The sequence below is a fragment of the Microcebus murinus genome, chromosome 15 (assembly GCF_040939455.1).
Source record: "Microcebus murinus isolate Inina chromosome 15, M.murinus_Inina_mat1.0, whole genome shotgun sequence".
Taxonomy (NCBI): Eukaryota; Metazoa; Chordata; class Mammalia; order Primates; family Cheirogaleidae; genus Microcebus; species Microcebus murinus.
Genome location: NC_134118.1, coordinates 43,945,038 through 43,971,203, shown reverse-complemented (window position 1 = coordinate 43,971,203; position 26,166 = coordinate 43,945,038). Strand labels below are relative to the sequence as shown.

Genomic DNA, 26,166 nt, shown 5'->3' with positions numbered 1-26,166 from the left:
TGGATCCTGTGGTAGTTAAATCACCTATAACTCTAAATAAATCAGGGAAGGTCTCAGGTTTAGGGGTTGCTAAGTGAGCAATAATCTGGAATCAATATCATCATAATTCATTATAGTAAATGTTTAAATATTTTAGTGCAAACTAAGATTAATGTTATAATATGTGTTGTTATGGGTTAGGCAGCTTTTCATATATCTTTTACTAAGTGGAAAAATTTATTTTAAACAGATAGCTATGGCAGAGAGTAATAATGGAGAAAGAAAAAAATCAAAGCTTCTAATGTTTTATACATTTTCTCAAAAAGTAACTTAAGTTTAGTGAGTACTATAATAATGTTTAGAAACATTTAGTTTGACTTACTCAAAAAAATCAACTTTCAAGCATTAAGAAAGTAACAGCCTGCTCAGAAGTGTGTCTATTTAACTGTGAAGAACTAAATTTTATTTCTCTCTCAGTGATAATATTGACCATTTAGTAGACAACCATATAACCTGATTGCAAAGACCAAATCTACACTAGAAAAGCCTTTGGCAGATTTGGAATTGTAAATTTACTGATTTCTAAAATACTTTCCTTTTTTCTTCCATTTCTTTCTCTCCCTTCACCTCTGAGGAAACTAATTTTGAAGTTCTGACTATTTTAACAGGAGAGTATCTGATAGATGTGGCTTTTTGGGACAATTATAATTCAGATTTCCTTAGAAATGTAGAGATGATAGCAATAGAGTGAACTCACAGGACCTGGTAGTTTTATGGTCACATCAATACCTGTGATGGAGGTAAGATTATAAGAAGGTAGTGTAAAAGCTAAAATATGATTTAAGACCTCAAGCATAAAAGTAAACTAGATGGAACAGAATAAAAATAGCACTGTGTTAATTTAAGAATATGGTTGTTTTGCAGGAAGGAAAGGGAGTTGATTAGGGTATTACTGTAATTGCTGTTACTGCTGTTTAATGATATCCTAATAGAGCTGTAACTTCATTTTTACCATGAATTAGCAACCAAAAAAATGTACAAATAGAACATAATAAGATGTCTTTTAATAATACCATAAGAAGTATAAATATATAGTATCAGGTTATAGTTTATAATTAATTGGAAAAAGTATAGTGCCATGGAATGTGCTAATGTGCTATAATGCTAATGGAATGAGCCATTTCTGTAAAATAGAATTTGTTTTATTTTTTTAAATAACCTCTTAGCTATGTAATTGGCTCTGTATCAGTTGACTTTTTAGTCTCATTTTACAATGAAAGAATATTGTGTTGATTATCAATATTAACAGTTTTCTTCATGTTTATGAGCAATGAGCATTTTATATTTTCCTTTTATTTTTAGCTCCAATTCCTTAAAGATAATAGAAGTTTCTGATTATTGTTAGAACCATCTCCTATTTTGGGGAGGTGGGAAATGGAGTTTGTGAGTAAGGATAGCCACTCTAACATAAGACATCATCTCTGCTTATTCTGAACATAATCTTGTTACCCGAGCTATAATTTTAGATACATAGATAAGTTATTTCAAAGACTTTCTTGAAACAGACTTTAATGTGCAATTGTATAATTTTTTCAAGTGGAAAATTTAAAATTCACACTAGATGGAGCTCTTAGCTAATTCTAGCTTTATTTTTTTTTAAATTTGTTCCTGTTGAATGATCTGGTAAATATAATTTAATAGCCCTAACATTTTTCAACCCAAGGCATTGCAATCATATGTGACTGTGAAAGTTAGTAATAGATTTACCTTGATATGCTAGAAATTTTTGATTTCATAACTTTTTAAGAAAAAGTGTATGACCGAACATAGAGAAAAGTATTTGCTGATAATATAACATTTGCATTCTGTTTATAGGCTAAAGAATTTGTTGCCAATTTGTATAAATTAAGGAATATTTGTCTTTTTTTCTCTTTAGATTGTTCCTCATGTAGTTAATTTGGTTCATTCTTTCAAAAGTGATGGTCTGCCTTCCAGTACAGCCTTCTTAGTACAATTAACCGAATTGGTACACTGCATGATGTATCATTATTCTGGATTTCCAGATCTCTATGAACCTATTCTGGAGGCAATAAAGGTATGATGATAGTTAAATATTTGTGGAGTTATAGACCATGATGTAGTAGATAAATGTGGTAAAACATTCCTATAACCAGCTATCCAATTTACCATTTTATGGTAATTTATGGTTTTTGTTTGAAAAATACAATTAGAATCAGGTTTCATTATTTAGGGAGTTACTTCTTTCTTGCTTGCTATCATTATAAATTAATAAACTTTTTTTCATTTCTACAATGCCTTCAATTATAAGACATATCTTTAAATTTATAACAGCCTGGAGGAATTTTATTAAAGAGAAATGCTACATTGAGTATAAACATCAAATTTGCATGCCAATATCACACATGTTAAAATATGTAAAGCATATCTTAGAATCAAAGAAATGCAGTTCAGTAAAAGATTTGACTTTGATTTCTTCCCATTTTTAATTCAATTTTTGCTGTAGACTGTTTATGAATATACATACTTCATACATCTTTACTTGAATTATTTGTGGAGTTACCCTGTTTTTAAACTTAGTATAAACTGGATTCAAAATGCACTGATTCTGTTTGTGTTAAAAAATGGGTCACAGTAAGCACACCTTCATCTTAGTAAACTTACTGTATAATCAGGGTATAACAAAAGAACTGGAGAACTTAACCAAACTTAATCAGAAGTTATTATTAATAGAAATCTTTTTACTGTATATCTAAATCAAACTGGTTTTGGTTGACCCTGAATACACAAGACTTTTAAACAATCCATATGTACCACTGATATGACACTTTGACACTTCAGAAGTAAATTATGGACAGGAGCATTCTGTCATGGATTTGACAGTAATGTCAAATTCTACAGCTTCACTGTGCCCACAGATGAAAGCTGAGCTGTTACACTTGTGAATTGGTTGCCATTCTTCAGTTTTTCAGTGCTTTTCATGTTGAAAATTCTGATAACATATATAGGCTCAGAAGAAGCAAAGGACTAACTCGTAGCCTAAGGAAAGCATTTTATCTTAGTTGTGAACAACAACAACAAAAAATTAGATTAAAATTACTTCAGAAATGTTTGTTTTCTAAGGTCTAAGTACTAAATGGTAATAGCAGTCCAAAAGGCACAAATGATTTTGCCAACTTTCCTTATTCTCCAGTTCTCTACTCATGCTTGAAATCATATACACCTAAAATTTTATATCATACTTCACAAAGTTGATAAGAATCTGTATGTTGTAATAATGTTCTATATGGTTAAACATGAGATTGAATTTTCTTTTTCAAAGTTAGAAGTCATTGTGCTTAGATGCTTTCATTTTTCATCCCCTAATTACTTTGGACTTTTATTTCTAAGTGTTAATACTGAGTAAATATAAGTAATGAATGAAAAGGTGACATTTTTATTACAGAATTTGAAAGCAAATTGTTTATTGTTTAGCTTACTCAATTGTGTGCTAATTTAAGTCTTTATTCTACTGCCTTTGCAAAGCACTGCAGTATACTCTCTGATCTCTAAGTTTTATTTTGTGAACATTTTGCTGGCAAATAAGGAACGTAAATTGTTCAAATATGACTGGAATTCCTGATTTTTGAATGTTCTTCAATTTGATAAACTCCACCATTAGGAGGTATTTATTTTAGCTATGCAATATAATTTGATTTTTTGATGACTTGCTAAATACTATTAGTGATTTCAAAACTAAGTTGAATAAAAGAAAGTTCAAATGTCAATGTAAGCATCTTCTTTATGGTATTAATTAATTTAATAATAAAAATAGTTTTTAATTTTTAAACAGTTTTTCCTCTTTCTGATCTATAGGATTTTCCTAAACCCAGTGAAGAGAAGATTAAGTTGATTCTCAATCAAAGTGCCTGGACTTCTCAATCCAATTCTTTGGCATCTTGCTTGTCTAGACTTTCTGGAAAATCTGAAACTGGGAAAACTGGTTTAATTAACCTAGGAAATACATGTTATATGAACAGTGTTATACAGGCATTGTTTATGGCCACAGAGTAAGTTTAAATTTGAGTATTTTGATTTTAACTGTAGAAATTGATGCATACTAATGAAATGTATAATGATGGAATTATCTACACATTATTTCTTATCAATAGCACAAATGTGTTAACATTTCTTATATTGCCTTATTCAGAAATGAAATGGCTTTTAGTGCTCAGAAACTATTGAAGTATTAACTTATATAAATTCTTCTTCATTATTTATATTGTGCATTCATTTCGAATCCCACTATTTTTTAATTACTCTGACTTAATATTTAATAGTGTCACAGAGGAATTGAGTAAGCCTTTTCCAAAGAGTTTAAGTGTTCTGGAATACTTTGCTGTTATCCCATAAGAAGTGTGGTTTTTTTTTAACCTACATATCTTTTGAGATCATTTTTAGTGTTAGCTGCTTGTAGATGTTTTGTTGTTTATCAGATAAACAACTTCTTTTTTGATCTTTAAGAAATTTATTTATTTATTTATTTATTCATTTATTCTAGATAGTGTCTCACTCTGTTGCCTGGGCTAGAGTGCCCTGGCATTAGCCTAGCTCACAGCAACCTCAAACTCCTGGGCTCAAGCAATCCTACTGTCTCAGCCTCCTGAGTAGCTGGGACTACAGGCATGTGCCACTATACCCGGCTAATTTTTTCTATATATTTTTAGTTGGCCAATTAATTTCTTTCTATTTTTAGTAGAGACAGGGTCTCGCTCTTGCTCAGGCTGGTTTCAAACTCCTGACCTTGAGTTATCCACTCGCCTCAAAGGATGTTTAAGAAATTTAAGTTCTGCTTCCCATCCTAAGACAATAGTTACTGAACGGATATCTAAACCAGCATGTTTCTTTGCCCTCTGATGAACTTATTTTAAAATCCTTTTTTTTTTTTGCAACCAAATAAAGAATCTGAGGTTGTTAGTCATGTGAATGCTGTTTGTGAACAAAATAATGATAAACTTCCTGAAAGCCAAAAACATGGTTTAATTTTTCTCTCACAAAGTATTCATGGAACTTGCCCAGAGATGTTTACAATTGAGTTATAAGCTTTTGTAAGTTGTCATTCCTGCCTAGAGGAATCATAAATAATGAAATGTAGAGTTAGCTTTATTTTTTGGCCTTAGATTATAATATCAGCACTCATGTAGTTTTGGTTTGGTTTAGTGTTTTGTTTTCTTTTTTGGTCTGTTTGTATTTGGCCTTTTTTTTTTCTTTAAGAAAAAGGTATGTACTCTTAGATGTAAGTGATACCAGGCAGAAGACTGAAAGAATCCATATTTTACCACCAGAGGTCATCTAGTCAGACATCTCATTTTACAGATGACAGAGAAAACAGAGACCCAAAGCAATTGTAACTGGCAATAGCAAATAAAAGAGCACCTCTTACTGAAACGTGGCCAGTAATACAATATGGTATTATTGAATAGGAAGACAGCATATTTTATTTCTTAAGTAATATGTGAATTCTTTATGGTTTTAAAAAAATTAAATTTAAACACGTGTAGGATAAAAACGAGGCACTCCATTCTCAAAGATAATTTCTTAACAGTTTTGTGTGCATTGTTCCAGACCTTTTTTTGTACAGTTATGAGTTCGTACCTAATATAAAAACAAATGCATTGTTTTTTTAAAAAAAATTTACAGAGAATTTTATATATGTATTCTTTTCTAGCTACTTGCTTTTATCATTTAATAATTTGTGCTGAAAATATTCCCATATTAAGGCAACATAGATGTGTCATTCTGAGTAAATGGTTATGCCATGATGTATTTAATCATACTCCTGTTGATGAATATTAGGTTGTTTTGCTTATAATTAATATCTTCTGCCCATATGCAGATATAGAGGATTTTCTTTGATTAGACACAAATTGTTTTCCAAAAAGGCTGTAGCATTTTAAACTTGTATACTAATATATTATTGTATCTATGACCACATATCTCTACCAGTAAATCAGTCTTTTAAATTTTTTCCAATCTGGGGGAAAATGTCTTTTTGTTTTAATTTGCATATTGCTGACCATCACAGAGTTTTTCCTTCTCTGTTTTTCTTTGATTTGCGTTTCTCTTCTAACTAATCTTTTCTTTGTATATCTTTTGTTGTGTCTTTTTCATTTTCATGTTGATTTATATATACTCTGGATGATAATCCTTTGTTACATGTTTCCTTCTAGTCATGTGACTCAAACTCATGGAGTATTCTGTTTATAATTTTTTATCTTATGTAGTCTAATCTGCCACTTTTCATTTATAGTGTCTAGATTTTAGAAAGCCTTCACCCTCTAAAGTTTTCCCTTTTTTTTTATTTTAAATACTTCAGTAGTTTTGCGTTTTACATTTAGTTAAGTATTTCTTTGGCATCTATAATGAAGTAAAATCTTATGTAACTCTTTCCAAACGGATACCCAATTGTTCCTTTACTATTTTTTTAATAATTTATCCTTTTCTCATGCTGTACTACTACCACACTCTTTAAATCACTTTAACTTTATAATGCTTTTTGATATTTTTTATTTCATACAGATTTGAAAGAATTTATAAGTTACTTGAGTTATAAATTAATAGCTTAACCTATTTCTATTTGTTAGAAAATAGGCATAATATGTGACAGCACATAGGCCATTGCCAGGCCATATAGTAAGTGTTCACTCATTGTCATTCTCTGCTTCCTTGTTTACTATATTATAGGTGATAACTTTATTAGGTAAAGGGCCATCAGGATAGTGAAGTTTTACCTGGAGAATAATAAGTTCTTGAACTAACTTCCTTTTAGCTTTTAAAAAGTCTTTTTAAAATGCATGTGTGTGTACACATATATACATAAATCATTATATTTTATTCTCTTTCAGTTTCAGAAGACAAGTATTATCATTAAATTTAAATGGGTGCAATTCATTAATGAAAAAATTACAGCATCTTTTTGCCTTTTTGGCTCATACACAGGTGAGTATATATGTGCGCAGTATGTTTATGTTAACTGCATTGGTAATATTTTTTATACTTTACATTATACCAAACTGTCACACATCTCATCTAGCACAACATATCTTCTTAGAAATGCTAAAGAGATGCTGCCTCAAATATCTAGATATCAGCATATGCCCTAAGTTTTTATTTCTTCCCTCTGCTTCCCATTCTTATAGATGAATATTATGCCGACCCATTGTTCTAAAAATTAATACAAATAAGTTCTGATTTCCTATCCAATAAATAAAGCTTCTTCAGGAAGAATTCTTTTTAAATGCATCTTTAATAGCTTACAGATACTAAATTAATAGATTTGTGCAATAATGAACAACTAAAATAATTTTGTAGTACCTTGGCTTCTTTTTTCTGTCTTTTCTTGTATATACCCTTTCGTTATGACTAAAGATCTCTGTAGTTCTATTTATCTTAAGTTATGGAGATTAAAATTTTGAGATCTTTTATGTCCACAAATTAATCCAAGGAAATTAATTTATGCTGAGGACAAAGAAAGTGATATATAGTAAATATTCATTCAAAAAACGTTTATTGAGAGACACTCTATGCAGTCTCATGATAAGCATTCAAAGAGGAATCCTTACGTACAGCGAACTTAGGGTTTAGATTTTGAGCCTATCCACATGAATAATATATGTGATTTATATATAATATATATTAATATTTTCTGGTTTTAGTCTGATTGCCTTTGTCTCACAGAGGTCTATATGAGCAGTAGTTAAGGCTAAAAGAAAAGAGATTCATAATTGATGGGATTCAGTTGATGGGAATGCCTTGTTTTCTGTCTATAAGCTGAGAATTACTCAAGTACAACTTCTTAAATGGAGAGAATTGAGACAGGATTGACATTTGACATGATAATGATGGCTTATGAGTAGTAATATACTCAAAGAGATAATTTTATTATTCTTTATCTGGGGGAAATGTGTTCACAAATTAAATTTAACATATTAGGACCAAGAGAAATGAAAACAGTGAAAACTACCTCCTTCCTCACTCCCCCATTGTTTCTTAGTAAATTGATTTCTGTACTTGCTTTATCACTGGTCTGTATTTACTATATAATATGTATGTTATGTATATTTATGCAGATATATAAACTATATTAACTTACTAAATCAGAGCTACTAGGAAAAAAACCTTAGGGGAGGTTTCCCTGCTCCCAAGAAAAGAAGAATAGAGATTAACAAGAGCCTAATTAAAGGTCTGCCTCAGTCGAGACACTCTGTGGTAGCAGACTGACAGGGATTATTTTAGGTAGGTAGATTTCCCTATATAATTGAAAAGTCTTTTTTTTTCTTATGATTAATAAAGCTAACATATATTTAGTATTTGAAATTTTTTAGCCTCTTTGCTAAGTCTTTTATCTTTTAATCTTCAAAACCAATCTTTCAGGTAATTTATAAGGTATATACCCCTTTTACATATGAAGAAACCAGGCTTAAGTTACCTGCTCAGGGTCATGCAAACAAGTAGCAGGACTGGGATATGAACCAAATGGCTCTGAAGCCCATGCTTAACCAGTACACTAAACTTTTCTTCAAAATGCTATAAACAACCCTAACTTGAGTAAAATTTGCCTTTACTGAGGACTCCATTGTCATATGCCACAAATATTCAAAGTGTTGAAAGAATTCCTGAGTTTAAAAATATAATCACATCTTTTCAGATACCTTTTCAGGTTTTCCTTTTTTTTTTTTGTCATGGCAAAATTTAGGATTTAAACCTAGCTTACTCCAGAATACATGATCAACCACTAGTTTAAACTGCCTCTCTACTTAAAAGAAAAAATATCAGCAAGGTCCCCAACCATTGTGCTTACATTCTGCACACTTCTGACGTGTATCCCCAGTCAAGGAAATTTTCACCTCAAGTAGATATGCATGACTCTGTAGAGTATTCCCCTTATTGCTTTGTTGAAGATATATATTCATTAACATATCTTTTTCTGATGTGATATTTTTTTTTAAATTGTAAACTCAATCACATGAATGTCATAGAGGGATAATGACAGGAGCATTACATCAAGTTAGAGACTTAGGTTCTAATGTCATCCTCTGTGCCATTCGTTTAGCTATCTGACTCTGGACAAATCACATAATTTCTCTAGCTCTCTGTTCTCTTCAGAGTGATAAGTTAAGACCAAAGGTTACCTAAATTAATTTCTAACTAATTTTATCTGCCCCTAAGTTGCCCCCATGTCTGGCACTTTTTAGTAAAGGTTGAGTACAATGTAATTTTAAGTAATCTTCACTAAACATTGTATATTAAGATTTCAGTTACTTATTTCATGGTGTATATCTTTTATTTTAAGATTTCAGTTATTTATTTCATGGTGTATATCTTTTATTTTCTCTACTGCTATCAAAAGAGGGAAGCATACGCACCTCGGATATTTTTTGAGGCTTCCAGACCTCCATGGTTTACTCCCAGGTCACAGCAAGATTGTTCTGAATACCTCAGGTTTCTGCTAGACAGGTAAAAAGTGTTTTTAAAATTATGCTTTCAATTGTATCATTTCATAACAGTTTATTTCTGCTTAGTATTATTTTTACCTTTTAAAACATATTTCAAGTGTTAGTCTTTGAAATACTGCTGAATTTATTGTATGTTTTTTAAGATTTCTTTTGTTTTTCATTTGGTTTCTGTTTTGGATTTTCTTTCTTTAGCCATCTGTTCTCAAAGTATGATACTGGACCCCTAAGGATTCCCAAAACACTTTTAGAAGTCTGTGTGGTCTTCTCTTCTTCAACTACATATTTGTGTGAGGCCAGATTTTCTTTATATGCCTCATCCAAAAAAACATATAACAATAGATAGAATGCAGAGAAAATATGAGGATCTAGCTGTCTTCAATTAAGCCAGACACTTAAAATATTTGCAAAATGTAAAACAGTGCTATTCTTCTCACTAATTTGTTTTTAGTTTTAGAAAATATAACTATGTTTCATTTTTAAAATGTTATTTATATTAACATCAAATGGATTTATTATTTTTCTAAATATATTAATATGTAATTAGTTTTATTCTCAGTTTTTGAGTACAGTAAATGTTGATAGATATAACCTAGATAAACAAAAGTTCTTATTTTTTTTTAGTTATTTTTAAGAGTGTAAAGGAGTCCTGAGACCAAAAAAGTTGAGAGTCACTCCTTTAGACCAGTACATAACTATATGGGTTTAATATATTTTACTGTCATCTAATCACTTAGTTAATAAAACCTATTATCTTCTTGTACCTGCCTGCCTTTGCTCTCTTCTGTTGTATAACTAGTAAAGTTAGTTGGGCTCAACATGTGCAGCCTTCCTTCCATTCAACTCAGGATCTATTCAGTGGTTTCTTTGTGCCAGACTTTCTATGAGATGCCAGGCAGATAGAGACATACAAGTATAATGTAATAAGTGCTATAAAATAGCAGTATGAAGAAGGTTTAATGAGACTATGGAGTAATAATGGTAATAAAAGCTTCTCTTCTCCATTCTTTTTTGGTTTTTTTTTGAGACAGAGTCTCACTCTGTTGCCCCTGCTATAGTGCCATGGCATCAGCCTAGTTCATAGCAACCTCAAAGTGATCCTCAAGTGATCCTCTTGCCTCAATCTCCCAAGTAGCTGGGACTACAGGCATGCACCACCATGCCAGCTAATTTTTTTCTATATATTTTTAGTTAGCCAATTAATTTCTTTCTATTTATAGTAGAGACAAGGTCCCTCTCTTGCTCAGACTGGTTTCGAACTCCTGACCTTGAGCTATTCTCCCGCCTCGGCCTCTCAGAGTGCTAGGATTACAGGCATGAGCCACTGCACCCGGCCTTTTCTGTATTCTTGAACTATGAAACATTCTTTTTGATTAAAAGAGGAAAAGCTTCAGTTTTTAAATTAAGCATTATATATAATGAAAACAACTTGGCTATTTACATAAACCACCAATATTTTTAAATAGAAATGGCATTTAAATGTAAATGAAGTAGCTATTTAATGATATATTCTCCTGCAGGCTCCATGAAGAAGAAAAGATCTTGAAAGTTCAGTCCTCACATAAGCCTCCTGAAAGTCTGGGGTACAATGAAACCTCTTTACAGGAAGTAGATAAAGCAGCTGTACTAACAGAGACCCCTTGCACAAGTGATGGTGAGAAGACTTTAATAGAAAAAATGTTTGGAGGAAAACTACAGACTCACATCTGTTGTTTGAACTGCAGGAGTACCTCACAAAAAGTAGAAGCCTTTACAGATCTCTCACTTGCCTTTTGTCCTTCCTCTTCTATGGAAAACTTGTCTTTCCAAGGTCCAGCATCATCACCCAATATACAAGATGATGATCTAATGCATACCACTGTACCAGGTCCTTCAGAAGAACCAGTAATTTATAATCCTGCAACAGCTGCCTTTATCTGTGACTCAGTTGTGAATGAAAGAACAATAGGCAGTCCTCCTGATGAGTTTTACTGTACTGAAAACACTTCCGTCCCTAATGAATCTAACAAGATTCTTGTTAATAAAGATGTACCTCAGAAACCAGGAGGTGAACCCACACCTTCAGTAACTGACTTACTAAATTATTTTTTGGCTCCAGAAATTCTTACTGGTGACAACCAATATTATTGTGAAAACTGTGCCTCTTTGCAGAATGCTGAGAAAACTATGCAAATCACAGAGGAACCTGAATACCTTATTCTTACTCTCCTGAGATTTTCTTATGATCAGAAGTATCATGTGAGAAGAAAAATTTTAGATAATGTGTCACTGCCACTGGTTTTGGAGTTGCCAGTTAAAAGAACTACTTCTTTCTCTTCATTGTCAGAAAGTTGGTCTGTAGATCTTGGCTTCACTGATATTAGTGAGAACCTAGCTAAAAAATTAAAGCCTTCTGGGACTGAAGAAGCTTGCTGCCCAAAATTGGTGCCCTATCTATTAAGTTCTGTTGTCGTTCACTCTGGTGTATCCTCTGAAAGTGGGCATTACTATTCTTATGCCAGAAACATCACAGGTACAGAGTCTTCATACCAGATGTGCCATCAGTCTGAAACTCTGGCGTTAGCATCCTCCCAGAATCATTTACTAGGGAGAGATAGTCCCAGTGCAATTATTGAACAGGATTTGGAAAATAAGGAAATGTCAAAAGAATGGTTTTTATTTAATGACAGTAGAGTGACATTTACTTCATTTCAGTCAGTCCAAAAAATTACGAGTAGATTTCCAAAGGACACAGCTTATGTTCTTTTGTATAAAAAACAGAACAGCACTAATGGGTTAAGTGGTAATAATCCAACCAGTGGACTCTGGATAAATGGAGACCCACCTCTACAGAAAGAACTTATGGATGCTATAACAAAAGACAATAAACTATATTTACAGGTAAGTTGGAAATATAAGCTTTCGTATTTGTGGAAAATATTAAACAATTGGCAGGTGGTTAAATGAGTACCCTAATTTTGAAACCTAACTTAAATGTTTTCAAGGAACTCTGAAACTTGAGTCTGGATTTATATGAAATGAGCTGAACCTATATAATCAAACTGTCTTACTTTCTAATACTGTGAATTAATTATTAAAGTGACAATTAGATGCAATATAGAAGACCTTATTTATTTTTAGTTACAAAAGATGTGCTCATTATAAAATCATGTCACATAGAAATATATGAAGTTTAATAAAATGAAAGTATCCTTCTTCCCCTTAGTCTCACCTACCAGGAGAAACAACTGCTAAATTTGATATTTATTCCTGAAAGATCTTTGTGTAAATATTTTAAAGGTTATTTATTGACATTCAAGTGGATAAGATAAAGAACACTAAAAGGTAGTGTAAAGAAAGGATTTGTATCCTTTGAGGATCTGGGCAATAAAACCAAGGAGATGATAGAACAATTAATAAACAAAAGCTATGGAATAAAAGTTTCATGAGATGAATTTACTCATAAATATACTTTTTTAAGGAGTTAGTGATTTTATTACTTTGAAGTTAATAAATGTCTTGCTGAAAGTTTTTTGTTTGAAACCGGCCAACTTGCTCTCAACATAAAAGATCAGTAGTAAATTATGGGGGGAATTGTGGGTATATTGAGTAGTCTCAAGTGATTTTGAGTTTAAATGAGTAAATTTCTAAAAATTTTATGTTTTAAAGTCAGAAAACTCCTAAAAGATACAGATAGAATAAGAGAAGAAATGGGCCACTGTAGTATTGATTTTTAGAGGGAAATTTTCTCAAAAGCTTTCAAATATACATTATAAAATACTCAAATAATGATGCATGATATATTTTTATTTAAAGGAGTATTGCAATGTTATAGAGTAACACAAAAACAATAGACTTTACAGAACAAAATGGAAATTCACGATATTTGTTAGAACTGATTCACTGCCAACGACTAATCTGACATCGAGTCAGATGGCCTGTGATTAAAGTAATAAAAATAGAATGTGTTCAACTATGTCCTTCTTACTGGATATACTGTAAACACTAGTTATTAATTGTCGTGATTCTTGAAGATTGGAGAGGTGGAATGAGAGGAAGAGGGTTAAATTGAAATGTAAAATTTCTGTAATGTAAAATATAGACAATAAGACCTAGTGCAATCTTGACTTTTAGAAATATTTGTATTATCAGTAATTGGGTGAAATATATTTATCAAAAGAGAAATGTGAGTTTTGAAAGGCAAGAAACTACTCTAATTTTTGTGATTGTAATGTCAAATGCTTTTATAGCCGTAACAGCTACTTTACTTATATTACAGCCTAGCTGTAAATGATTTTCCAGTTTAACTACCTTGCCATTTACTTCATTACTTTCTGATTATACGGTATTTGAGCATGAGGAGTCATTGTTTTCACTATTATTTTAAGGCTCTTATGTTACCATAAAGGAAAAGCATTATGTATTTTGTAAATTCAGTTGTTCAGTGTTTTAGGTTTTTATTTCCATCTTAAGTTTTTTATTGGAAAGTTGTTTAATGCAAAAAAACAATATTGCAGAATTTCACAATAAGGTATTTATTTACCTATATTAAGACTGGCTATTAAAGCTTCATTATCCAAGTGCCTTTTTTTAAAGCAAAGTACAATAATAAATATTCATTCTTAATTGGGAACTTAAATATATTTAGATTGCGATTATTTACTTTTAAATACAGTAATGTGATTAATAAAGGCTTGAATTTTAAAGTTTCTCATACCATATAACCAAATTATTCTGGTATTTTAAATTTGTGTTAAGAGATTCTATGTTTATTCTGTTATGCTGATGAAACATGCTCATAAATGCCAGGCAGTGGGAAATCGTGATATTGAAATTTTGTATGCAGAAGTTTTCAGCTATCATTTTGAACACATGGGGCATGTATGTGTGTGTTTTTGTTCTTATTCCCATTTTTGTTTTTACATCCATTTTTGAAGTATGGTTCAAAATTTATGTCCATTTCATAGCTAGTGCTTTATATTATAAAACATCATGCTTCATAATAGATTACTATGTCTAGATTAGAATACAACTTTAGCTTTAAAAAATAGTATTATACTGATTTATGAAACAACTATAAAAACTTAAATCATACAAGTAAGGATGTAGAGTGAACATTTTGATTTCCTTTGCTCTTGAGCAATACTGCAAATGAACTTACCATTTTAGTACATAGCAGGGTTCATAATCACATTAAAAACTCACTTTATGATCATTTTACTTTTCTTAGGATTTCATTTTTCAATTTTAGGATTCCACATTTAAATTTAAATCTAGCCACACCAGATTTTCAAGTGTTAGAAAAAAAATGTTGCTCTTTCTAGTATTGTCAGCATTAATGGTTTTGAAAAGCCCAGGCAAAAAAATCCTACATGACAAACCATTTTATATTCTATGTTTCATAGCCTGACACATAGGAAAATAATGCAAATTGTGGATCTCAAAGTAAATTTTGGAAAGGGCTTTTTTCTTCATATATTTCTTTTCCTTCAATCCAACTTCTATTAGGAATATCTACATTTTTTTAGTGTCTGGATTACAAAAACTATGCCTTTGGTTAGGATCCAGTGAGAGAAAGATTGTGTAAGTACTACCACCATTGCCTTGTGAAGATTACCACCCCATCTGTCCCACATCAACCACAGACAGCTTTTTATCTTCTTGCTCGGTTTCTTTCCTTTGTTTCTTTGGAGGAGGTGGTAGTTTAATTAATTTTTTTATTTATACATAAAGAAGGGTATATAATATATGTGTGCAGTTTAAAGAAAAAAGGATTAATTTAATGTCAATGATTTTACTTGAATGAGAGATCTAAATATACTGAAAGTTACTTATCCCAAAGCAATAGTAACTTTCTGTGACTAGATCTGTAGTCTACTATTGAAATTAGAATTCATTTTAATACTTGATACAATTTATGATATAAATTACATATTCTATGAGAATCATAATTTTGACATTGTATACAGTGTTCTCTATATAAAATAAGAAAGATAGTTTTTCCTACTTTCATTGTTTAAGCTTATCTTTAGAAAATAATATCACACATTTTTCTCAGTCATATATTTATATAAACAAATAATAAAAAAGGAATATTACTCTTTTGGGAACCTGTGTCTTGAAATAGAATATAGGTTTCATAGATGTCAAAAAGCACTGGAGTTATTAATTTTATGTTTTATGTGTCCTTCCATGTAGTTTCTGGGAGGGAATCACTTTAATAACAAAGTATAGGCAAAATTTGCTATGTCTTCGGAACAGAATTTCTTGAACTCTACCTTACATATTCATTCAGTTTTAACTAATTAGGGAACATACCTATATCTGAAATCAAATATTATTTTTAGATACAGAGTCATAATTTCATTGCTTGTTTGGATAGTTTAATCAGTTATAAAGCTAGAGCAATGAGGATTTTGATTTTTGTGTCCATTTCTACTGTATCTATCTATGGCTTTTATTTTCTATTTGTAAAACATTTGTAATTTTTTAATTTTACAGATTGAAGAATAAATTAATACATATCACCTCAAAAATAACTGTGTGGGTAGACATTGTATAGAGGAGCCAGCAATTATAAATGTTATAAATGACATAGTAGATGCCAAAAGTTTGCAAGAAATATGCTGCAAACTAAATTTTAAAAGCTTTATCAGAGGCAGGTTAATTTGGCCATTCTGTTGCAAGAGTTTCTTATCAAAAGTCTTTTTCAGCCCTAAAAATATGTGATCCTTGTGTGTTGGGAGTCATACAGCAGGCATTGTATGCTACTGAGAAATAAGGTGTCGATAGTGTGAGGAATAGATGTCAGGGTAAGTCTGGATTTTTTTCTTCATAGTGAAAAATTGAGTACCTTATGAAGGGGGAAGAATAGTTAAATTTAAAAATGTTATCTAGAAATTATAACATAGTATTAGCTGGACAAATGAACAAAGTCATTGGGATTTAATTTGAAAAATTGGAAATAATATAGTTTTTGTTATTGTTGATAACTATTTTGAAAGTTCTTCAGGATGATTATGCTAACAAGTTAAGGGTTATGCTGTTACCAGTGGCTTTTAGACCATATTGTTAGCAACCCCACTTGAAAGCTGTAGACCCTCTCACAGAAAAATGGACACATATCAGAATATTTGCATATTCTTCCAAAGAGTTTGTGGGCCCCCAGTTTTGGAATCTAGTTTTACACCATGCTAAATGAATTTACTGTTATTTATTCACTTTTGCTCTATTTGAAGCTAAATGTCTAATAGTGTAATAACCTAGTATGTCCCCAACATTTAAGTGAATATGACTGATTCCTGATAAAAGTTGTATTAATCTGGCAGGGGAAAGTTTTAAGTGTTAATGTAAGGAGATAGGTTTCATTTTACTTATCTTTGTTTTTTGAGACCTGTCTTACTAAATTTATTGAGAAATAGTTTTAAGGAAGGGGTAGAAAAAATTCAGGCTTCTTCCCATAGTTATACCTTTTGCTGTAATCACCCACTTCCAGAATAGCTCCAGTTGATAGAGGATAAGCCATTGTGATAACCTTTGAATTCTACATTCTATATAATAGAAAAGAATCTATTCCTGTGTGTATTAGAGAGTGTTACAGGAGCTGCAATATTTTCTGTAGAGACATGACCTAGGGGCATTAGTTTCCTCTCTTGTAAAGTGAGCTGTTGAAACAGAATGAATGGCTTTTAGGATCTGTTTGTTCTGTGGGGTTGCACCAGGACTTTGCTGTCTGCCTAGTTTGCTCCAAAGATTATTATGTACTGCATATCATTTGGTAAGGATTTGATAAAGATTTGATGTCAGTATTTTTAAAGTTATTGAGATTTGAAGGATGCTAAGGATTAAGATAATTTTAAAATATTTGTATAGATGATATACCCTGTATTATATTTAGCATTTTCATTTCATAAAAATTATTTTTAATTTTAGGAACAAGAGTTAAATGCTCGAGCCCGGGCCCTACAAGCTGCATCTGCCTCCTGTTCATTTCGGCCCAACGGATTTGATGACAATGACCCACCAGGAAGCTGTGGACCAACTGGTGGAGGGGGTGGAGGAGGATTTAATACAGTTGGCAGACTCGTATTTTGATCCTGAGAAGAGTCCAAAATGCACTGATCACAAAGCATCCAATACTATGACTGTTAAAATGTCAGACTGTAACAAATATCATATCTATCTTTTATTTTTCTTTTGGACCCTTATACTTTAAGAAAACACATTCAGTGCTTGTTTTTATTTCCTTGACAATACATTTATTAACAAAATGCATCATGGGAAAAAAATCTACCTCTTAAAATTCTATTTGCTTTTATGGTTAGACATGCTTGACCAAAAATGTTCAGAGGAAAATATGTACCTGGTCCCTAATTAAGCTGCATTAAATTTGGTAGAAGCATTTAAATGGTCTATCTTCAGTTTTACTACATAAAAATATAATTCATTTAGCATTCTTTATAAAAAAAAAATGATGCTAGAGGTAAAGAAAATATTGTTTTAAAAAATGCTTTATTTCCTATGTAGTTACCCCATTCAAATCTTTGAAAATACCAGAGATGATACAGTCTCTAATGAAGGCAATAACATAAAATTTTATTAAGCTATAGTACTTTTCAGGATTTTGTTTAGTGCTGTTTTCAGCATCACTGTATTTGCATTTCAAGTACAAATGTTTCAAAAAAGGATTATTTATACATATGTGCTGAGTTGATTTTAAGAAAGGTGCATGATCCTGTAGGAGCAACATTTTTACCTAAAAATTGCTAACTTTGTAGTATTTCTAATTGTTCAAGGATTTTAAAAGTCTATTTCAGGGAGTATATCTTCTGTGTGTTTTGAAGAAAGTGAGTTCTGTATGTGCCTTGCAGTACTGTAATTCAAAAATAGGAATCTTTGGCTGCGAAAAAGTTTTTTTTAAAAATGAAATGTTAGGAAGTAATTTTTGTGCTAACATTAAAATTATAACTTTTTGAAAGGTATTAGATTTTCCAGAAGTAAAATCTGATGGTTCTAAATCAATAAGTGTGATAGTTCATTTTTAACTTTTAGAAGAATTCAGAGGAAATGAACCTAGCTAAGTAAAAAATCTTTCTTGATTTTGTGACTTAATCCTCAAAATATTAAACATTGATCACGTATTTTTAGAGTTGCACATTTTGAGTGTTTTGTTTGTCTGAGTCATGTGTCTTGCACAGTTGTTTCTATTTCATAGTTTCAGATAAGATGTTAAAATGCCAGTTCCAACCTTCCCATGTTTTCTTTTTTCCAGGAAACTGGAAACATGTCAGTTTTCCTTTGTCTTGATTATATAATATTCAAGAGTAATCCCAATTATCCCCCTTCCTAAAGGTTTTAACTTATCCATGGTTGTACATTGTTCTGAAGATTGGTCTCATATTTATTTTGAAAACATTTCAAGGAAGTAATGTTCTTTGGTGATTTGAGGTTTCTCTTTTTCCTGAGCTTTATGACAGTGGCTAAAAAACAGAACTTCTCGTCTTCATTCCACTCCCTCCCACTCCTAACCTGTTTTTAGTCCCCAGGAAGAGTAGGAAAACATATTGGATTAAAAACTGGAAATTCTTTTCAGAATTACTCAAGATTATAAATGAATGAACCAGAAGGATTTTTATCATGCTTTCCTGTGGTTTTCCTCTTATTCTAATAGTGAATTTTTGAGCTACCCAATGTGTTCAGTTATCCACTGGCTAGTGAGTATAATCAGATGGTATCAGTCTTGGCATCTGTTGAAACTGGTAAAGTCATTTAAATATTTGGCACATTGATCTTGGGCTAGGAAGCTTCTAGGAACTTCCACAAAGGCAATTAGACCTATACAGTTTTGTCTATGAATATCAAGTCTTTGAAGGATCTTGTTTCAAGATATGCATCGAATTTTCAAAATAATAACAAAAGATGAAATTCTAGTTATAGTGTTCCCTTAGTATCTGCAGGGGACTGGTTCCAGGACCCCTCTCCTTACACCAAAATCCGCAGATGCTCAAATCCCTTGTACAAAATGGCATAGTATTCACATATATGTACATCATCCCAAATATTTTAAATCATCTCTAGATTATTTGTAATACCTAATACAATGTAAATGCTATGTAAATAGTTGTTATACTGTATTTTTTTATTTGTATTATTTTTATTGTATAGTTATTGAGTTTTTCCTAATATATTCTATCTGCAGTTATTTGAATCTGCAGATGCAGAACCCACAGATGCAGATGTCCAGTGGAATATAACAATACTGAGACTATTCAAATTGTAACTTCATATCGTTACCAAAAACTTGAAGACTTACTTTTAAGATTGGAAATACAGTAATATTCATTATTTGCTGAATTTAACGTATTTGGAATCAGAATAATCAAAAGCTTCATTCAAAAACCCATCCAACTGAACTTTTTAAATAAGGTAATATTTAGGATTGCTGTGACCCTAACAGATCCCTCTTACTTAATTACTGATTTATTTAACTGTCATATGAGATCTTGCCTTTCTTCCATACTCCTAACCCTTGTACTTTCTTCCACCTCTTGGAAATGTTATGATGCCTGACTCTGAAGACTAGAGTATTATTGCTGTTTCTCTTTAGTTCAATCTAAGGTAATCAGTTTAAATGAAGTTGCTCAGTGCTGCTTAAAAGCGTTAGGCTTCCTTACTAACAAAAGTGAAAAACTGGAAATCTGAGTTTGTTTCTTTCAAAGATGGATGTTGGAAAAAAAAGATGAATGTTGACACATTGAGAAAAGTATAATCATGCAAGCCCCTGTTATCTGCCCACAAAGCAGGGGCCCAAGTAACTCTTGACTTGTGACATTAATACATCTCAAGTGGGAAGAAGGATTCTAGCTCATTCTCTATTCTGGGGTCCTTCTACTGCCTCTCTTCTAGCTGAGTAATCAGAGAAGCAGGGCAGTAAAGAACTAGAGATCCCCCAACTTTCGTCTCCATATCTTAAGATGCCAGTAGAATCTTTTGTTTGTAAAGATAAAGATTCCTCATGATGTCTGAAGATATTGGGGGTCCTCTGACAGATTCAAACAGCCTATTAACTCACGTCTGTAAAGAACAAAACTATTTCAAAACTAAGTCTTAAGCGTAAATCGATAATGTGCTGTTCTCATTTAGTTTTTTCTGTGATAATGTTACTTACAAAAGTGGCTGTCTTCTTTTCACATACTCTTTCTTTATTCTCTTGTAAGTGGAGGTTGGATGCCTATTGTGTGCCTAGCACAGTTTAGGAAAAAATAATTGACATAGTCTATCCAATTACTGGAATCACCATTTTGATGTTATGTACTTTGTTCCAGGTCTTAATTCTATCTTTTCCTATGATTGTGTATATCACATAATATACCCAATATGAAGAACACTTTTTAAATGGATAATTTAAAAGAAAAACACTACACATTTATTTATAGTATCTTTTCTCAGAAGAATGGTATAGTTTATCCTTTCACCATCTGTATTTTCTAATGAGTTTACATTTCTAAAACAGTGTTTCTGAAGTAGAGAAGGATAGATTATTCACATTAGGAAATGTTACCTGATCATTATTAATAACTCAGGAACATCACCTGGAGGACTAAGGTTAACTCTTGGTTAATGTGATCCTACAAACTAAGAGGTTAAAGTGCAACAGCAAGAAAACTTGAATTAACATTTTTCCCAAAGAAACTTTAAAAAATTCTAAAATATAAGCAGTTATATATATATATATTCTCAAACATTTATCAAACTGTCATATCTTCAGTGTTAGCCTTATTTTGTTCTATTGAGTCAATTTTCTTACCGAGTCCTGTTTGGAAGTGAATGAATCTCAAAATGAATTCAAAGTAAACACTGCTTAAAAAATAAAAATAGCTTGTTAAAAAATTGCAGCTTTCCCATATGAAAGAAATTGCTGTAGAAATAATTTTTAAAGAAATAAGAACCAAGATTTTTATAAAATCAGCCATCTAGGTTTCACAAATTCAAAAATATGTTATGTAAAACCTTTAGCCGCAATGTTGCATAACCAGTGTGGATTTAACATTAAAAATAGAATCTAAGAAGTCAGCCAAGTGTATTGCCAGCTCTCCTCAATGTCTGTTATGGCCAGCAGTTGTTTTTCTCTTAATAGGTCTCATGTTTTCACGTTTTGCTTTGTGTGGTACACACACACACACGCCTACCTAGGTTTCAAAGGGATGAAAAGGTTAGCCTTTCCCAGCTAGATCAGTAGTTTTCAACCTTGCACTCATGTTAAAATTACTTAGAGAGCTTTTAAAAAATAATATTAATACCATGCTCAGGCCTCATCCCAGATCAATTACAGCATGTGAGGACCAGGCATCAACATTTTGTAAAGTTTTTCACGTGATTTTATTGTGCAGCCTGGGTTGCAAACTGGGCTAGAAAAGGAATTTTTTCCCCTGGGCTTTTATCCAAGGGGCTTTTATTCCAAAGGAATTCAATGAATGTCTGCATATCCTGGACACTGTCAGATATTAAATGTCTTTAACTTGTACCAACCCCGTAAGTGGGCTCATAGCCATGTCCTTCTTCACCCCTTTATGGATAAAATGAAGACTCAGATTAAAGGACTTGTTCAACATCATGCAGGTAGTAAAAATCAGAAACTGAGATTTTTTTTTTTTTTTTTTTTGAGACAGAGTCTCGCTTTGTTGTCCAGGCTAGAGTGAGTGCCGTGGCGTCAGCCTAGCTCACAGCAACCTCAAACTCCTGGGCTCGAGTGATCCTCCTGCCTCAGCCTCCCAAGTAGCTGGGACTACAGGCATGCGCCACCATGCCCAGCTAATTTTTTATATATATATATATCAGTTGGCCAATTAATTTCTTTCTATTTATAGTAGAGACGGGGTCTCGCTCTTGCTCAGGCTGGTTTTGAACTCCTGACCTTGAGCAATCCGCCTGCCTCGGCCTCCCAAGAGCTAGGATTACAGGCAGAAACTGAGATTTTAACCCAAGTCTTCAGAACTCCAAAGTCAATGCTCCAATGGAGGGACAGTAACAAGTAGGAAGAAAATGTAAGCAAAAGGCTTCAGCACATATTAAAGGCTTACAATAAATTTTATAAAATAAAATTTCTGTAGTGTATTTTACTTACCCTTTTGCACTCCAAACATTATTCCTAAAAAAAAAATCTGCTTTGTTAAAATCTGTATGTATGTGGTAAAGAGTAGAGGAATGCAGTTCTTAGCAAATGCATTTGCTATGCTCACCTAGTTTCTGTTTAATAAACTCATCTCTTCTTGCCAGTCCTCCCTCAAGTCATAGTGGACCTTGCATCGTTTTTATTCAGACATCATATACTTGACATTTCTAGGCCCTTGTACGTGCTGATCTCAATACAGCATATCATTCCCCTCTCCTATTTTCTCCTTCCAGCTTTCAATTGACCTATTTCTGCTCACCTTTCAGTCTTCTCATACCAACCTCACAAACTGATTGTCTCCCCTTTTATCCTGGGTTATATCTTATTTCCCTTTGAAAAGGCCATGGCTTAGTAGTGGAGGCAAATTAGCCCTAAAATCTAATTCTTTATACTCAACAAAGATTAAAAGTAGCCTTGAAAAGAACAAATTATGGTAAATTCTGTAAGTGACTTAACTGCATACAAAACAAAGTCCAATCCTCTTTAAAGGAATGTAATAAGCCCACTATTTAAGAGGGTAAAACTTACAACATCTAGCATCTGATAAAAAATTATCAGACATGCAAAAAGAGGAAAATATAACATCCAGGAGAAAAAACAATCAATAGAAACAGATTCAGAAAGTATGGAAAGGAATCTGCGAACTAAGAGCTTAAAAGAAATGTAAAAAAAAAACATGAACAGGTGAGAAATGGAAGACTCAAGAATTCAACCAACCCCTAGCAGAATAAACACAGAAAAACCATACCATAGCATATCATAGTCAAATTACATATTAAAAAACAGTGATAAAGAGAGAAACTCTTAAAAGCAACTAGAGGAAAAGAATACAAGGTCAGCAAACTATATACAGTGCACAGGCCAAATCTATCCTGCCTCCTTTTTTTCCATAACATTTTATTGGAACACGATTACAAATTGTCTATAGCTGTTTTCACACTACAATGGCAGAGGTGAGTAGTGTGACAGGGATTAAATGGCCTGCAAAGCCTCAAATATTTACTAGAGAATGTTACAGAAAAATGTTGTGACCCTTGATACAGAGAAAAGAAAGAAAATATGTAAGCTAGAAAACTGCAATGATATCTATAAAGTGTTGAAGGGGGAAAAGACTGTCAACCTAGTGAATATTCAATATATCCAGTGAAAATTTCATTCAAAATGAAGATGAAATAGGTATTTTTAGACAAAAATTTTTTCTCTTGACTATCTGCACTACAAGATAATGTTAAAATTCTTCAGGCTGAAGTAAAAGGATCCAGATGGAAACTTGGACCTACACAAAGGAAAAAAGAGTGCTGGAAATGAATTTGGTACCATTGACTCAATTTACAGCATATCCAGGTAAGGAGGGACAGCTTTGGAAAGCTCAAGACTTACACTGTGCCCATGAGCAGCAATTGGACCTCCTGCTATATCCATATGCCTAGAGCTCATGAGCTCTCTCTATGCAGTTAGACTCCCAGGGAAAGTATAAACATGGAGGAAAGCAAGGGTTGGCAACCTATAGCCTGTGAGCCAGCCTCCTGATTATCCATGTAGAAAATCCAAAATAATAGAAGAATGCTTAACTTACCTATCAATTTTTAGAATTAATAAGTGAGTTTAGTAAGTTCCCTGAACTTACTAAAATCAATATACACAAAATCAATATACAAAATTTAAGGGTGTATCTATACACCAGGGACAAATATTAACATACAAATTTTAAAAATTATTTAATATAAATAACTTTTTAGAAATCTAGAAATCCAATTTTTTTAGAAATAAAAGATGCATAAGACCTCCACACAGAATACTATAAAATGTTATTTAAGAAATTAAAGAAATCATCCACATTCTTCCCCGGACTAAAAAGAAAAATTAAAAATAAGAAAAGAATATAATAATTATATAAATTTTAAAAAAAAGTCCTAAATAAATCATGACTTAGAAGACTCAATATTATAAATAACCTAATTTTTCTTCAAACTGATCTATAGAATCAATGCCATCCCAATTTTGGAATTTTTTTTGTATTAATTGAGCTGATTCTACAATGTAAATGGAAAAATTCCAAAAATAGTCAAAACTCTTGGAAATTAAGAACAAATTTATTTACAGGATAACAGGGCTTATTATGAAACTAAAATAATTAAGACCACGTGGACTTCTTATTCTATTCAGAAAAGAGAATTCAGAAATAGGCCCATACTTACATATTTACACCAAGTGATTTATGACAAAAAAATGTTTGTTTGAGACTGAGACTGTTTCCAGGACATAGAACTTTCAGAGCTAAAATCAGGAAAGTCCCAGGCAAATTGCAATAAATTGAACACCCTAGACCAGAGGTCCTCAAACTTTTTAAACAGGGAACCTGTTCACTGTCCCTCAGACTGTTGGAGAGTGTGCACTAGTGGGCCCTGGGACATGTCGGCTGCTGAGCAGGACAGGCAGCGGTGGCAAAAACACCCAGTCGGCAGGATAAATGTGCTAGGCGGGCCGTATGTGGCCTGCGGGCCGTAGTTTGAGGACGCCTGCCCTAGACAAAGGTTGCACTTGAGACCTGTGTGGTAAGGATGGTCTTTTCCATAAATTTTAATAGAAAATCATGTAACTGGTAATCATGTAAAATAAAAGAAACTTAGCCCTTTCCTCACTTTATATACAAAAATTATATTTCAAGTGGATTCTACATCTAAATTGGTTGTAAATCTAAACTGAAGGGCAAAACAACACTTCTAAGAGATTACTTAGTACAATATCTTCAAAATCTTAGGGATATGGAAAGATTTCTTAAACAGGACCAAAAAAGCCTTGATCATGAAAACAGTGTTAAAATGGACTATGTTAAGATGAAAAACTTCTTGGATAGAGCTGGAACCCATTCTACTAAGTGAAGTATCTCAAAAATGGAAAAACAAGCACCACATGTACTCACCAGCAAATTGGTATTAACGGATCAACACCTAAGTGGACATATAGGAGTAACATTTATCAGGTGTCAGGAGGGTGGGAGGCCGGAGGAGGGGATGGGTATATACAACCAAAAGAGTAAGATGTGCAATGTTTGGGGGATGGACACGCTTGAACTCTTACTCAGGCGAGGAGGGCATGGGCAATATATGTAACCTTAACACTTGTACTCCCATAATACGCTAAAATAAATAATACAAATAAAAATTAAAAAATAAATTTAAAAAAAGATGAAAAACTTCTGTTCATCAAAGACTCCATTAAGAATAAAAAACAAGCCGGGCGAGGTGGCTCACGCCTGTAATCCTAGCACTCTGGGAGGCTGAGGCGGGTGGATTGCTCAAGGTCAGGAGTTCAAAACCAGCCTGAGCGAGACCCCGTCTCTACCATAAAAATAGAAAGAAATTAATTGGCCAACTAATATAAATCAGCCGGGCATGGTGGCTCGTGCCTGTAGTCCCAGCTACTCGGGAGGCTGAGGCAGGAGGATCGCTTGAGCCCAGGAGTTTGAGGTTGCTGTGAGCTAGGCTGACGCCACGGCACTCACTCTAGCCTAGGCAAGAAAGTGAG

At 32.5% G+C, this 26,166-nt stretch overlaps 1 protein-coding gene across 2 annotated transcripts in view; it reads left to right on the top strand.

Moving 5' to 3' along the window:
- The window catches only part of USP38 (ubiquitin specific peptidase 38), a 31,335-nt gene extending 12,728 nt beyond the window's left edge, over window positions 1-18,607 (top strand). For both annotated transcript variants that reach the window (XM_012783817.2, XM_076010601.1), the window contains 6 exons: window positions 1,916-2,074; window positions 3,853-4,046; window positions 6,882-6,975; window positions 9,386-9,492; window positions 11,009-12,368; window positions 17,400-18,607. In XM_012783817.2, coding sequence (XP_012639271.1) covers window positions 1,916-2,074; window positions 3,853-4,046; window positions 6,882-6,975; window positions 9,386-9,492; window positions 11,009-12,368; window positions 17,400-17,561 — 2,076 coding nt within the window. In that variant the 3' untranslated portion in view covers window positions 17,562-18,607. The remainder of the gene's footprint in view (window positions 1-1,915; window positions 2,075-3,852; window positions 4,047-6,881; window positions 6,976-9,385; window positions 9,493-11,008; window positions 12,369-17,399) is intronic.
- Window positions 18,608-26,166: the final 7,559 nt, after the last annotated feature.